This window comes from Lutra lutra, chromosome 14, assembly GCF_902655055.1.
Source record: "Lutra lutra chromosome 14, mLutLut1.2, whole genome shotgun sequence".
In the NCBI taxonomy this organism is placed as follows: Eukaryota; Metazoa; Chordata; class Mammalia; order Carnivora; family Mustelidae; genus Lutra; species Lutra lutra.
This window is the reverse complement of record NC_062291.1, coordinates 51,845,869-51,861,468: the sequence shown is the minus strand read 5'-3', so window position 1 is coordinate 51,861,468 and position 15,600 is coordinate 51,845,869. Positions and strand designations below refer to the sequence as shown.

The window sequence follows — 15,600 nt, the reverse complement described above, 5'->3', positions numbered from 1 at the left end:
TATTTATTTGACAGAGAGAGATCACAAGTAGACGGAGAGGCAGGCAGAGAGAGAGAGGGGGAAGCAGGCTCCCTGCTGAGCAGAGAGCCCGATGCGGAACTCGATCCCAGGACCCTGAGATCATGACCTGAGCCAAAGGCGGCGGCTTAACCCACTGAGCCACCCAGGCGCCCCTGTAATTCTCTACTTTTGATGTTATTTTTATACCTCTGACTTCATCAGTGGAAATGACTAATTAGGAAAACTAAATGAGGATGGATTTTTTTTTTCTTAACTTAGAAATGGTTTTTTAAGAATACCATGCTCTTTAAAAAAACAAGTTATAAAACTATCTGAACCATTCATCAGGAGAGAGAGAGAAAGGATCTAAGCAAGTTTAAAATGACAACAATCAGAAATTCAGAACTCACAAATAGATCCTATCTATCCTGAGTCAAGAGATTTGAGTCATGCATACCATATGGATACATATAGTCCTTAAACCCTAGAGTGCATACAGAAAGCTCAGTGAAACTTTTGTGATCAAGTAATGTTCTTCTTTTAATTTTACCGTATTTTAAGAACGAGGATAATTACATAAGGTTAATCAAACTAATTTGTTTAGTACCTAATTTTTTTTCAGATAATCACACTACTCTTTCAGAAAACTTTAAATTGTCTACAGCCATACCACCCTGAACGCGCCCGATCTCATCTGATCTCGGAAGCTAAGCAGGGTCGGGCCTGGCTAGTACTTGGACGGGAGAAAACTTTAAATGTTTTATATCCAAAGATTTATAGAACATATTCAGGACAGTCTTCTTAGGAAAAAATTAAAGTATTAGCAATAGAGATGGGATAACTCTTAAGTATCCATTGCTAACTTATAAAAACTAAACACAAACAACAAGAATGCAGTTGACAGGGCGCCTGGGTGGCTCAGTGGGTTAAGCTGCTGCCTTCAGCTCAGGTCATGATCTCAGGGTCCTGGGATCGAGTCCCGCATCAGACTCTCTGCTCAGCAGGGAGCCTGCTTCCCTTCCTCTCTCTCTGCCTGCCTCTCTGCCTACTTGTGATCTCTGTCAAATAAATAAATAAAATCTTTAAAAAAAGAATGCAGTTGACACTTTAATTCAGCATTTATACTACATTCAACTTATACTTCTCCTGCTTGTATTCTGTTAAAACAATTACAGTTTGATTGAAAAATCACAAGTAAGCAGACTACATCATGTCTCCGGTTTGTCTCTTTTATTGCTATCCGAAGCCTTATTTCTTGGACTGTTCACATGGCTACCAACTTTCCCAAATTACAGATACAATGACCTCAAACAAGCAAATTCACTTCCATGGGGAAATGGCTTTGCATTTCCTTTTAAGAAGGAACATAAGCATCCCATGAAACTATCAATCCCCTGATCTTATCCTAGTGGTGACAGGAGTCACAGATTTTATTCTAGACCATTTTTTAGTATGAGGTAAAGGGGAGGAGGGTGGTTACAGCTACGATTTTCATAGGACACCTTATGTAATCCCTGTAGTCTCTAATAACACAAATAATTGAGAAATAGTCAAAGTGGTTGTAACTTTAAGGAGAAAAAAAGTCTTTTGTCATGTTACCTAAACTTACTTAAATCTACCTGCATCAAAATTACTTATAGCTAACAACTATAGTTCTTAAATATGCTTCTTCATGAATGGGTTACCTTTAGGATTAGTCCCACTGTGTGTTTCACTTGTCCCTGGCCACTTCTTATTTTTTTTTTAAGATTTATTTATTTATTTATTTATTTATTTATTTGACAGGCAGAGATCACAAGTAGGCAGAGAGGCAGCCGGAGGGGCAGGGGAGAGCAGGCTCCCCGCGGAGCAGAGAGCCCGATGCGGGGCTCGATCCCAGGACCCTGGGATCATGACCTGAGCTGAAGGCAGAGGCTTTAACCCACTAAGCCACCCAGGTGCCCCGCCACTTCTACTTCCTAGTGACCTACAGATCCTACATTCTCAGCTATTCTATGGCACTGACCAAAGTGAAAGGAGGAAAGGAGGAAAAAATCATAGCAAACTTGTCCTCCCAGTAGCAATGGATAACAGAAGGCATATGCATATTAGTCTCGATCTATTAGCTCACACAGCACTGTACATCCCATAAACCATATATCTAATATTATCCTCTAAGGCATCTACTTTTGAAAACATTCATTTTACTGCGGCTCTATGAGGTGTTTATTAAGTTGGTGTACTACCCCACTGTTTTCATCGTTGACAACCCAGTAGGCAGGTGGTACTTATTTTACTTTACTAATAACAAAAGTAAGACTTAACTTACCAATTTTTCTCAGGATGAAGCAGCTAGGAAGGTTTCTAAAGCTAGTTTCTAAAACTCTTAGAAAGCCCTTACTCCCTGTATCATATTACAACAGTTTTCTAAAAGAGACAACAGGGGCGCCTGGGTTGCTCAGTCAGTTATGCGGCTGCCTTCAGCTCAGGTCATGATCCCAGGGTCCTGGGATCGAGCCCCACATCGGACTTCCTGCTCAGTGGAGAGCTTGCTTCTCCCTCTCCCTCTGCCTGCTGCTCTGCCTACTTGTGCTCTCTCTCTGGCAAATAAATAAATCTTTTAAAAAAATTAAATAAAAAAAAGAGAGGTAACAAATAGCTTAGAGAGAACTTTAAAATTGATCCATCTCCCACATAAATAGGGACATGTACTATACAGTAAGCATGTACCTACTTTTTTAGTAATTCCCTAGTAAATACAATAACTTGAGCACATACGTCTTTCATAATGCTCAGCTTGAAGTCTTACTGGCAAATGTCTTTTCATAGATGGAATAAAGAATGTGGGGAGATTTGGGTATAAGAAAATACTATAATTATGAAAATAGAAATGATGTTTTAACTACCATAGACACAGAAGTAAAAAGAATCATACGTATGCAAAATGTGATAAAAACACAGTATCTAAAAATATTTTATTAAAATAAAGGACAGCTATAAATACATACACCCATCCTCTAAGCAGTCTATAACATGTTAGCAAAAAATCAGTGACCTATACATTTTCTTGGGTTTTTTTTAGATAAAAATTTCCTTCTATTTGCAACTTTTCCCATTACCAGTTTAGGAACTAACTTTCTTAAAACCCTCCTAATGGCAAGTTAAGTAGTACCTTTCTTTGCTGGTGGCTCTTCTAGTTGAAGTTCATTTTTATTTATTCTTTTTCTTCCCAAGTCAGTTTTGGTTTTGTTGTCCTCAGGCACTTCAGTGGTTTCATTAGAAGCCAATTTATTGTTTATTATTAAAGAAAATGTACCATCCTTAGGCTAAAATAAAATAAAGATTAGTTGGCATATACAAAGCTATAAGAAACAAAAGCTATAGGAATTATGTTTCAGTAGTATATCGTAAAAATTTTATTTTCAAATTTGTTGAAACATTTTCTAAATTACTTCTTAAGTCTCACCCTAAATAACTGATGGCTCTGGCAAGAGAGTGATATTAACTAACTTGTACATTCAGTAAGGAAAACAAAAACACTTATCTTAAAGTCAGTTAAGCATATAGTTTTATCCTGATATCTACAAGCAAATTCATTGTTAATGGGCTAGATATTATTCTGGGGATAACTGGAAAACCCTAAAATACTTACCCCCAGTCACATTCAAAATGTGTTTTGAAAAGAAAAATACAAAACACTATGACAAAATTGTTTCTTATATATACTTGAACTTAAGATCTTGAGGTTCCACTCTAGAAACTCAACAACTGTTTTGTTACCAAAGCCTCTGAAAGATAGGCAGCATTTTTTTATACTTTAACAACTCCCAGAAAAATAATTTTGGCCTTAGCTTTAAATATATAGCCTATGTATATTTAAAGATATACAGTCTACAGACAGCCTTAAAACTGAGCTGCTTATTTATCTAAACAATAAAAATCACTTAGACTTCTATTTTTTTAAAGCAAATATTATGCCTCCCTAAAAGACTAGCAGAAAAAGATACTATATACTGTTATCTGGAAAAAGGAAGGGTGAAACTCAGCAGTTAAGGACAAGTCTATAAAATAATCAAAGGTATAGTAAAGCCAGGGATTTTTTTTTTTTAAATGCAAAGATTATTTAAATCCCTTCTGCTGGTAGCAAACCATTTTTAGGGGTAAAAAAAAAAAAAATGCATGAAAAACAAAAAGTCATTTTCCATCATAAAATCAAACATTTTATTCAGGAGATTAGATGCCTTTTTTAAGTTATAAAGTAATGAGGTTTTTTAAAGCAGTTTTTTTAGATAAGAGGATCTCATGATGAAAAACCGCTACTCTCACAATTAGTCCCCTGGTAGCACTGAGAAATAACAAAATCCTGGAATAGAAAGATCACACTTGTGACAGAGCCTAAGAGTTTTCAAACACTGCATGACAGGTCAAGTTGTCTCTTCCCTCACTCTTGGGAAATGATCTGATCATTTTTTCCCTCCTTCAAGTTACACAACTTCTCCAAAAAAAAATCTATCCTCCACAACTGTTGTTTTTTTTTTTAAGATTATTTATTTATTTATTTGACAGATAAGTAGGCAGAGAGGTAGGCAGAGAGAGAGAGGAGGAAACAGGCTCCGTGCTGAGCAGAGAGCCCAATGCGGGGCTCGATCCCAGGACCCTGGGATCGTGACCCAAGCTGAAGGGAGAGGCTTTAACCTACTGAGCCACCCAGGTGCCCCTACACAACTGTTATTGAAAGGAGTCTTTTCTGCCCCTAGAGTATGTGTGGATGTTAAATGATCAAGAACTACCATTCAAAATAAAGTTTATCATTAGGAAGAGTCTGCTTTCAAGACAAGCTTTAACAGTGACCTAGATCAACAATTAAATAGTACATCAGGTTAAGTTCCAAATTACTTCACATTTGTTTATGTATTTACGTGAAAAATTTCACATACTATTTAAACCTAGCTGGTAACAGAATCTACAACCAATCTAAAAAGTCTATTTATAGGCAAGGGCTATTAAAATAGGAACATTGCTAAGTTATTTTTTTTTAAGATTTTATTTATTTATTTGACAGAGAAAGACACAGTGAGAGAGGGAACACAAGAAGGGTAGAGGGAGAGGGAGAAGAAGGCTTCCCGAGGAGCAGGAAGCCGGATGTGGGACTCGATCCCAGGACCCTTGGATCATGACCTGAGCCAAAGGCGAATGCCCAATGACTGAGCCATCCAGGTGCCCAAACATTGCTATTTTAAATTGTTTTTTACTATTACTTAAACATGACTAACACACTGCAGCATATAAACATTCTATAGAAATAAATAGAATTCCAACTTAAATTTCCAATAATTTTCTTCAAAGATATAGTTGCCAGAGTCATGTATCTGGCTTTTTTTTCTTGTTTTTATTTTCTTTCACCAAACCAAACAAGACTTACAATCCAAATCAAGTGATCAGAGCAAAACCATGTGCTGAACAGCCAAACAAAAGTACTAAGAGTCTGAAGGCCCAGCAGTTCATACTATAAAAAGTCAAGCTCCCAGTCCCAAAAGGTCTTATCTCCCCTTATTTCACAAGTCAATATCCTCTCTTAATTTCTACCGCCACCATCCAAATACCCTTAATCAGAGGCCTCATCAACTACCACCTGACTCTTCCAAAGAGGCTTTTCTGGTCTCTATGCCTCCAGTCTAACTCCATCTCAATCCCATCCTCCAAATTTCCAAATACATCAAACTCAAAATAAAAAATCAACTTTACTACTCCTCTCCTTAAAATTAATGGCTTCTCATTGCCCATGGAATAAAATTCAAACTCTTTAATGCAGAATTTAAGAACTTCAACCACCTTACCCCAACCCACTGCTTCCTGCCTCACTTCTCACCTCTCCTTGCTTCAAACTTTTTCTTGAACAATGCTTGTGCTTTCCTACATTGACTGAAAGATTTCTCATTTCCAGGACTTTAAGCATTCTGAATCCTACACCTGGAAGGCCAGCCTATTTTCTTGTCCCTCCCAGGTATGGACTGCCCCTTCCCCATACTTTCAGCTGACTGAATTTTAATCATCCTTCATGGCTCAACTTAATCATTTTCATCTCCAGAAAGTATTCCCTAAACCTCCACCTATTCTCAGCTCACTGCACATTTCATTATAATTCTGTTTACGTGGTTTCTCTCACGGAGGAGTCATTAAGGGGACTCGTTTTTAATCATCTATATAATTCTCAAAATCTAATACAGTACCCGGAACACAGTAGACATTCAACAAGTGTTTTTGTTGTTCGTTTTTTTTTTTTTTTGACTGAAATAAATCATTTTATGCTTCTCATCCTTGCTCTTCTCCTTACTACAAGGGTGTCTCTCCCAGTTCAGGTACCAAAAAAAAAAAAAAAAAAGTTAGACAGACTGAATAATGCTTCTAAAGAATACCAAAATAAAGGTCTGTTACCAGAGATTAGACCAAAGGTAAGCTATTCTAGAATGCTTCTTATTTACTCCTATAGTATCAAAAGCACCCCTAATGCTCAGATGATTCTGAGAATACTGGTGAATACTGGACCCTGACTTTAAAGAGAGAAAGGATAGTCAACAGCACTTTTTACAAGATGTCAATTTTGCCTCATCTGGTTAGAGAAAAGACATAAAAAAGTACCTCCAAACAAAGCAGAGAGGTTTGGTTATTAGTTTACTCAGCCTATTATGTTATATATATATTCTGTCTTCTTTAATTCAAACAACAATATAAAGGAGTTTACAATAAAAAAACATAAAGGAAAACCAAAACCATTGTTTAAAAAAAAAAAAGGATTAAAAGGCAGGCTGATTATGCTAAACTAACTAAATATGAAATTACCTAAACTTGTACTTCTAAAACCCTTAAGCACTTTACATGGCATAGTACATGATGCAATTTTTAAAATAAAATATCCTTGCCATTAAGCATATGAACATTAGCAAAAAATGCATTTAATTAAAATTAGCCTCTAACCAAAAAAACCCTAACTCCACTGAATTTCATTTATAGTTCTATATAAAGACATAGAAATACAGATAGATACAGTGATAGAAACAAAGAGAGACAGAAATCTTTATGACCTCCAGCTATCTGAGCACATTAAGTTCCTTTTGCCCAGACCTCCCCTTCCAACTAGCTAAGGCTTAGACTTCCAAGAGCTACATATTCTTTTCTTTCACATATGTAAAGCACTGCCAGCATATTTTGTGGGATATTATGTTCAAAGAGGTCAAATGCCCTTTTGCATGTTCTCAAAAACTCAGATTTGCACAATGGTAAACTAAATTCAACACCAAAACAAGCAATTCAACATTCTTAGTAAATTAATCTAGGCTATATACGTTATTTTAAATTACTTTATTTTGAACCAAAACATAGACTTTTTAATGTAATTTGTAAGGCAGACAAAGTTAAATTCTTATACTGCTTGCAAATGTGTTTTCTGTATGAAATTTTACATTTTGAAATTTGTTGTTTTATCCTCTTTTTGATCAATTATATCTACCAACTCCTGAATTCTTTGATTCTGCATAAATCTTTTCTTTGGAAAGAAGAAAAATAGCAATGTTTAATAAATATATTTTAGGATAGATAAAATGCAAGTCTGATGCAATTTTAGAATTCCTTCACATTTTAAGACTAAGTAAAAATATCTGTATGCATAGTATGACCTTATTTTTGTTTAAAAAATAATATATGTTTATTTAAATAAAGGAAAGAAAAGCAATATAACATATTGGGTAAGAGGAATCTGGAATCAGATTGTCCAGGGATGAATCCTAAACTTTTCTACCTTCTGAAGCTGTATGGCCCCGGGAAAGTTATTTTATGTCTCTGCAAAAATAAAAAATAACAGTATCTACATCATAAAGTTGTTCTGAGATCTAAATGAGTTAATATATGTAGAACATTTTAGAGGATACATAGTTAAGTGTTCTATAAAAATAAATACATATAGGGTACCTGGATGGCTCAGTCAATTAAGCATCCCACTCATTTCAGCTCAGGTCATGATCTCAGGGTCTTGGAATCAAGCCCCGTGGCAGGTTCTGCATTCAGTGGGGAGTTTGAGATTCTCTCTCTCACTCTCCCTCTGCCCCTCACCCCTGGTCCAGTGTACTCTATCTCTTAAATAAATAAATAAAATCTTTCGAATAAATAAATAAGGTAAACATCTAAAAAACAAGCTATCAACCAACTTGGTTTTCTCTCTTATTTTCATTCAGAAGAAAGATTATGGGGGGCTTTCTTATCTTCTATTTTACATAGAAAAAAGATGCGTGTATATGTTCTCTATATATAAATAAAATATCTTCTGGAAAAACTGAAGAAGCTTTCCAGGGGCTATCATTGGAAACTTATAATTTTCAATCTTCTATCAATTATTACTTTTTCTTTAATTATTTTAAAAATAAAAGTACCTTGTCATAATTCATGTTCCTTCAATTACTTTATTAAGTTCCTTATCAAGACAAAATAAAACTAGAAGTATTACCTTATTAGATTTCTCAAGTTCTTGAACCAATGAATTTAAATTAATTTCTGATTCTGAAAAAATAAGAATATTGAAAATAAATATGCATCTAAAAAATATATCACTGAATAATCACGAAACATGTATTACATTTGGGAAAAATGATTTTGATAGCCCTAGAAGCACACGGCATTCAGCTACTAATTCTACCCCCAGAGGGCAATGTTTCTGAAAAAGCCACATTCAACATCCCATGCAGGGTAAAAATGAATGACATACACTAAATTGTAAAAAATTTCTGGTATAATTTCAGAGAAGAGAGAAAAATAGTACCTTTCTAGTCTACTTAATTATGTAGAAACAACACTTACCTGCTATTTTCTAACCATTTTGTTTCACAAAGAAAAGGGCAGAATATTTCATCTAACACTTAAAAATCAGGTATGACATTATAAATATATATATGTAAATTTAAATATATATATATATATATATATATATATATATACACACACGCATACACATATATAGCTCAGAGCTGGCATGGAGCACCAACAAACTTAAGAGCACTTCAGAGGAGTCACTTTATCCCAAACTTATAAGCCCAGAGCAGAATCTACTACACTACGACAATTCATAAAAAATACAGAATAAAATTCATAGCATTACAATTTCCTGTAAGATTTCTTTATTTGCTCATAAAACTAATGCTTAGTTTGGTGGTGGTTGTTCTTTGGTTTTGTTTTGCTTTTTTTGAGAAGTCCATTTTCTACTAATATTAGTCTGAAAGTAAATAAACGCAAAAAAAGTTTTTAATAGTAAAGTACTATAAAGCCACTAAAATGTTAAACTTTAAATGTTACCTAGATCAAAGAATCTTCTAGTCACTATAGTAAATAAGCTACATAAATCTCTTATACTCACCAACTATCTTTGTATACATTTGCAACATCTAATATGGTAAGATATATCTACTTACCATTTTCTCTCTTTTTTAACTCTTCCTGGGTTTTGATTAATTCTTCTTTGGTTTTAGTTAATTCAGCCTTAACTTGATTAAATTTTATTTCTAAACAAGCAATAGCTTCCTGGGGGTCAGCAAGAGATGCAATATATAAGTGAGCAATTTCAGCCTGTTTCTTAATATCAGTGACATCATCTTGAAGAGAATCAATAATATCTTCAATTCCTACATGATTATGTGCTTCCTAAAAATAGCAAAAACCACATGCCTATTGTTAACAGTGGCTTTCACTCTTAGAATGTGGCACTATCTGATTTAGACAGTTTTAAAACATAGCAAAAAATTCACAACTTAAAATGCTTTTCAATAAAGTATATTAAAGTATCTCCAATTATGAAAAAGCTGTGTCCCATTACGTATTTTCTGTTTTATGGAATGGGAGACATGGTTCCACTCTTTATGTCATTATAGAACAATTATGACATCAGTTCAGGTATACTTTCACTTATAAGTCTCCTAAGTCTCTGTTGGGACAGCTGAGGAAACAAACTTCCATTATCACAACTCAGTCCAAGAGCCAAACCATGTCCGGGACATATAAAGATGATTTGACAGCAAGAGCCAGGACATAAGCATCCCAGGCCCCTAAACTAAGTAAAAAAAAAAAAAAAAAAGAAAAAGAAAAATCAAACAACGCCCAAAAGACATCAATTTCAGTGGAAGCAACAGAAAAAGATAATGTTTCCTCAACAGCAGGGAATGGTCAGTCAGCCAGCAAGAGCAATCCTTTTTACATATAATACTTTTGCTTTCATCACAGTAAAATATTCTGAAAACTCTGAAGTATTTTAATGTTTTTTCATTATTGATGTGGTACACTACATGCTGGCACCAAAAATATCACTGGACTTAACATTTCAGTTAACATACTTTGGTTTCAACTTCCATGGCACAATCTTGATTTGCTGGTTCTTCTTGAGTATCACATTTACCAACCAAATCCTTGAAGATAGCCAAACGACATTCAGCATTTTCTTCAAGTATCTCTCGTTCCTGAAGGAGAGTTTCCCTTCATAACACAAATTAATCCCATTAAGAAAAAGCAACACTTTGTGTTTTTTTAAATTTCCAAGATTAAGGACACCTGCACCCCTATGTTTACTGCAGCATTATTTACAATCGCCAAACTACAGAAGCAGCCCAAGTGTCTATCAATAGACAAATGCACAAAAATGTGGTGTATATATATACATATATATATATACACACACATATATGTACACACACACACACATACACACATCACAATGGAATATTATTTAGCCATAAAAAGGAATGAAATACTGCCATTTACAACAAAATGGATGGAGTTAGAGATTTTAACACTAAGCAAAACAAGTCTAAGAAAGACAAATACTATATGATCTCACTAATATGTGAAATTTAAGAAACAAAACAAATGAACAAAGGGAAAAAAAGAGAGACAAACCAAGAAATAGACTCTTAACCACAGAGAACAAACTTAAGGTTATCAGGGTAAATGTGTAGGGGGATGGGTCATATGGGTGATGGGGATTAAAAAGTACACTTACGATGAAAAAAATAAATAAAATAATAAAAATAAATTTCTTTTTTCTTTTCTAAGATTTTATTTATTTATTTGACAGACAGAGATCATAAGCAGGCAGAGAGAGGAGGAAGCAGGCTCCCTGCTGAGCAGAGAGCCCAATGCGGGGCTCAATCCCAGGACCCGAAGGCAGAGTCTTAACCCACTGAGCCACCCAGGCGCCCCAATAAAAATAAATTTCTAAGATTAAGTATATTATAAACTAAAAGCAGATTCTAAATCATTCATGTACAACTCTGAAACACTGTGAGGATTAGCAAGTTACTTTCAAGCCCACAGAAAGGTCAGAATTCAGAAGCCACTTAATATAAGTAAATAACTTTTTTAAGATTCTGAACAAATAAAATTTTCAATTTTTACTAGGACATAAAGAAATAACTTACTTAAAATCAGCTTCCCGTTGAGCTAAATATTGAGTAAACTCCTGTGTAACTTCATCACGAATTTTAAATTCCAGTGTTAACTTTTCTTTTCTTTCATTTATCAGTTTTTTTTTCAAGTCTTCTATTAAATCTAATAGTTTCTAAAACATAAATATGAAAATCCTAAGAATAAATATATCCCCAAAGAAATATTACAGTCTGAGCATTCAAAAATAACTCTTCATTTAGTGACTATACTTATGCATTCTTTCAATAATGGTAATATTCTCACTGAAAATTATATATTGCAGAAATTCATTAATCTGAAATATCAAGTGGACCTCTCTGTATTTTAAAAATACACTTACAGTAACTCATATGTATTACCATGAGGCTACACAAAGAAAGGAAAAAAAAAGAAAAAAAATCTAAAAATCTATTATCTACCGGGAACTACTCTGAAGAGTTCATATTTGATGCTTTTCAATCCACACAACCTCTGTGAGGTTGGGAGCAGCATCCATACTTCAAAGGTGAAGAAAGTAAAGACCAGGTCTGTGGAAAATGCTAAAGGTTGGATTTTAAATTAGTAAAGATCTAAAGCCTAAGTGTTACATAAAGAAGTTACTAAGAATCCCAAAACACTTTCCAAAATGTCAAAAAGAGATGTTACATAAACTTATCTTATTTGGCTTTTATAACTATCCAAATGTAAACAACAACTCCAAGGCTTTGGAAAACGCATACATAATCATATAATATGGACAAGGGATAAATAAAGCAATTAACACTTGACATGGCCAGTACAGATCTATGACAAAATAAATTAGAGCATCATATAATAACCTCATATTACGTAAGATTTCTATTTAAAGTTTCTCAATAATAAATTAATCAATAAACTCTCTCAAAGCTACAGATCTTTCAATGTCTTAATTTTATATCTGAAAATATTTTCTATAGATATTTTGACTTTGAAATTCTCCTATGAAACTATACCGAGTAAATACTTATATAACAGGACCCAGTGTTTTGGCTGTGAAAATTGTTATCAGAGTATTGTTTTGTGGTAGTGATTATATTTAATTAAGGAAAAGTGAAACCTAATTCAAAAGTCAAACATAAAAAAGATTGGTTCAATTATGGTGTAATCACACAGTAACCTACTGTAATGAACAATGATGACATATTAATTCATACTTTGCACAATTTTGCACAATTGGCACTTTCAAGTGAAGAAAATCAGGTCACAAAAGTGTAATGTAGAGTAAAAACCCATTAACATGACTGGTATGTAAAGAGATTTTTTTTTTAAAGATTATTTATTTATTTGACACACAGAGAGAGAGAGAGAGGTCACAAGTAGGCAGAGAGGCAGGCAGAGAGAGAGGGGGAAGCAGGCTCCCCGCCGAGCAGAGAGCCTGATGCAGGGCTTGATCCCAGGACCCTGAGATCATGACCTGAGCCGAAGGCAGAGGCTTAACCCACTGAGCCTCCCAGGTGCCCCAAGAGATTTTTATATTTAATTTGTTTCCCTCTTTTTCTTTTTCCAGACTCCACCATGATTAAATAATACTTTTATAATTTCAAACAACCACATTTTCCCACTGTTTAAAACAATAAGCTGTAATGAGACCTGAGCTGAGATCAAGAGTAAGAAGCTTAACTGAGTGAGCCACTTAGGTGTCCCTATTTTTTTAGCAGCAATATCCACAATAGCCAAACTATAGAAAGAACCCAGATGGCCATCAACAGAGAATGGATAAATAAGATTTGGTGTGCGCGCGCACGCGCGCGCGCGCGCACACACACACGGGAATACTGCTCAGGCATCAAAAAAATGAAATCTTGCCATTTGCAACAATGTGGATAAAACTACAGGGTATTATGCTAAGTGAAATAAGTCAGCGAAAGACAATCATCATATCATCTCACTCATATGTGGAATTTAAGAAACAAAAAGGTATCATAGGGGAAGGGAAGGAAAAATAAAGTAAGATGAAATCAGAGAGGGAGACAAACCATAAGAGACACAGGAAACAAACTGCAGGTTGCTGGAAGGGGGATGGTGGAAATTAAGGCTCATGTGATGTAATGAACACTGGGTATTCTACCTCTAAAACTAATAATACACTGTATGTTTAATTAATTGAATTTAAATTTTATACATAATATATATAATAAAACATTATATATAATATAAATATATAATATATATTATATATGAATATATAATAAGACAATAAATTATAATGATTAAAGAAGAAATGTAGGAGACCTAAAGAAATATGGAGAATGTGGGAATAGCTTGGGAAATTGCCTTATTTTAATAATTCTCAACAATTCATGTTTTTATCATTGTTAGTGCATGATAAAGTTTTTGCTAAAAAAAAAATCTAGTCTTTCTGGCTAAATGAACCATAAGCATCAATATGCCAATATCTATGTATCTCATAATGATTTTTAATGCCAATTAAAATGCTAATAATATAAAACAAGCAGTCTAATCAGTTTCATTTTTAAAAGTTAAATATTATAGGGGCGCCTGGGTGGCTCAGTGGGTTAAAGCCTCTGCCTTCAGCTCAGGTCATGATCCCAGGGTCCTGGGATCGAGCCTCACATAGGGCTCTCTGCTCAGTGGGGAGCCTGCTTCTTCCTCTCTGCCTGCCTCTTTGCCTACTTGTGATCTCTGTCTGTCAAAAAAATAAAAATAAAAAATAAAATAAAAGTTAAATATTAGGGCGCCTGGGTGGCTCAGTGGGTTAAGCCGCTGCCTTCGGCTCAGGTCATGATCTCAGGGTCCTGGGATCAAGTCCCGCATCGGGCTCTCTGCTTGGCAGGAAGCCTGCTTCCCTCTCTCTCTCTCTGCCTGCCTCTCTGTCTGCTTGTGATCTCTCTCTGTCAAATCAATAAATAAAATCTTAAAAAAAAAAAAAAGTTAAATATTATACGTTTTGATGAAATTTTTATTTTATCAATGCTATAGAGAGATAGGCACTTATACGATATAATCAATTACAAACTGTAGCATTAGTTTCCTCTGGTAAATTCAGAAATTTTACTAACATTTCAACTTTAATCAACATCATATATAAACTTCAGCTTTGAGAAAATTAATACAAAAACTAAACTAGGCCTACTGATCGCTCCTTTTATCACTGAGGTAAAGCATTACATTACAGAGGTCCACGGTAAATAAGATCCCATCACATATTGACCAGATAGATTGGGACTAGCATCTGAAGCTTTCATTCTCATTTCCAAACAACACAGGTGCAATAATGGTCTTCAGGGACAATGAACTAAATTATTAAAACGAGAATATTTAAACCAATATATCATCCATCTACTTTGAGTTCTATAGTCCAAGGGTACTAGGATGTGAGATTTGTCAACACTTTTATTTCATTTTTAAAGATGTTGTTTATTTATTTGACAGACAGAGATCACAAGTAGGCAGAGAAGCAGGCAGAGAGAGAGGAGGAAGCAGGCTCCCTGCTGAGCAGAGAGCCCAATGCAGGGCTCCATTCCAGGACCCTGGAATCATGACCTGAGCCGATGGCAGAGGCTTTAACCCACTGAGCCACCCAGGTGCCCCTTGTCAACACTTTTAAAGCACACCCGTGAGCATATGGTTATCAGGGTTCCTAGGACAATGGTTAAGAAGACTCCATATATATAGATGTAGTTATGGCCAATTAATGAGGGGAACCAGTAATATGAACATGAGCTAAATCTCAGGATTAATACAATGTAAATAAATGTGTGAACTGTATCTGAACAGAGGCTAAAATTACCACCATTCAATCTTATTTATTTACTATAAATATATAGATGACCAACCAATTCCTGTTTTTGAAGAAAGACTAATTGGTACTGGGTGGCCATTTTGAGTGCTTGTACTTAAGACTGCAAACTAAGTTTGGTGGAGTATGCCAGAATCATTGTGTGAAAGGATACTGCAGAAGAAGGCATCCACATGGTCTCAAAAGTATCATCACACAGGTGATACAATTTCACAATGAAAAGAGATCTGAAACACAGTACCTTAACCATATGAGCAAAACCTAGCATCACCAAGAATGGGGAAATCAGGTATCATGTGTCTCCATATAGGACGCAATGTGAAATTCACAACTTGACCTAGATGATAGTGTAATACCTGAATCATGAAGAGAAATCCAGATTGGGG

The 15,600-nt window shown here is 34.8% G+C and overlaps 1 protein-coding gene across 1 annotated transcript in view; it reads right to left on the bottom strand.

Moving 5' to 3' along the window:
• KIF20B (kinesin family member 20B) overlaps positions 1–15,600 on the bottom strand; it is a 114,618-nt gene that overhangs the window by 80,141 nt on the left and 18,877 nt on the right. Inside the window, 5 exon segments of the mRNA XM_047702805.1 lie at positions 3,152–3,305; positions 8,477–8,529; positions 9,435–9,663; positions 10,350–10,488; positions 11,430–11,569. Of these exon segments, the coding sequence (XP_047558761.1) occupies positions 3,152–3,305; positions 8,477–8,529; positions 9,435–9,663; positions 10,350–10,488; positions 11,430–11,569 (715 nt within the window).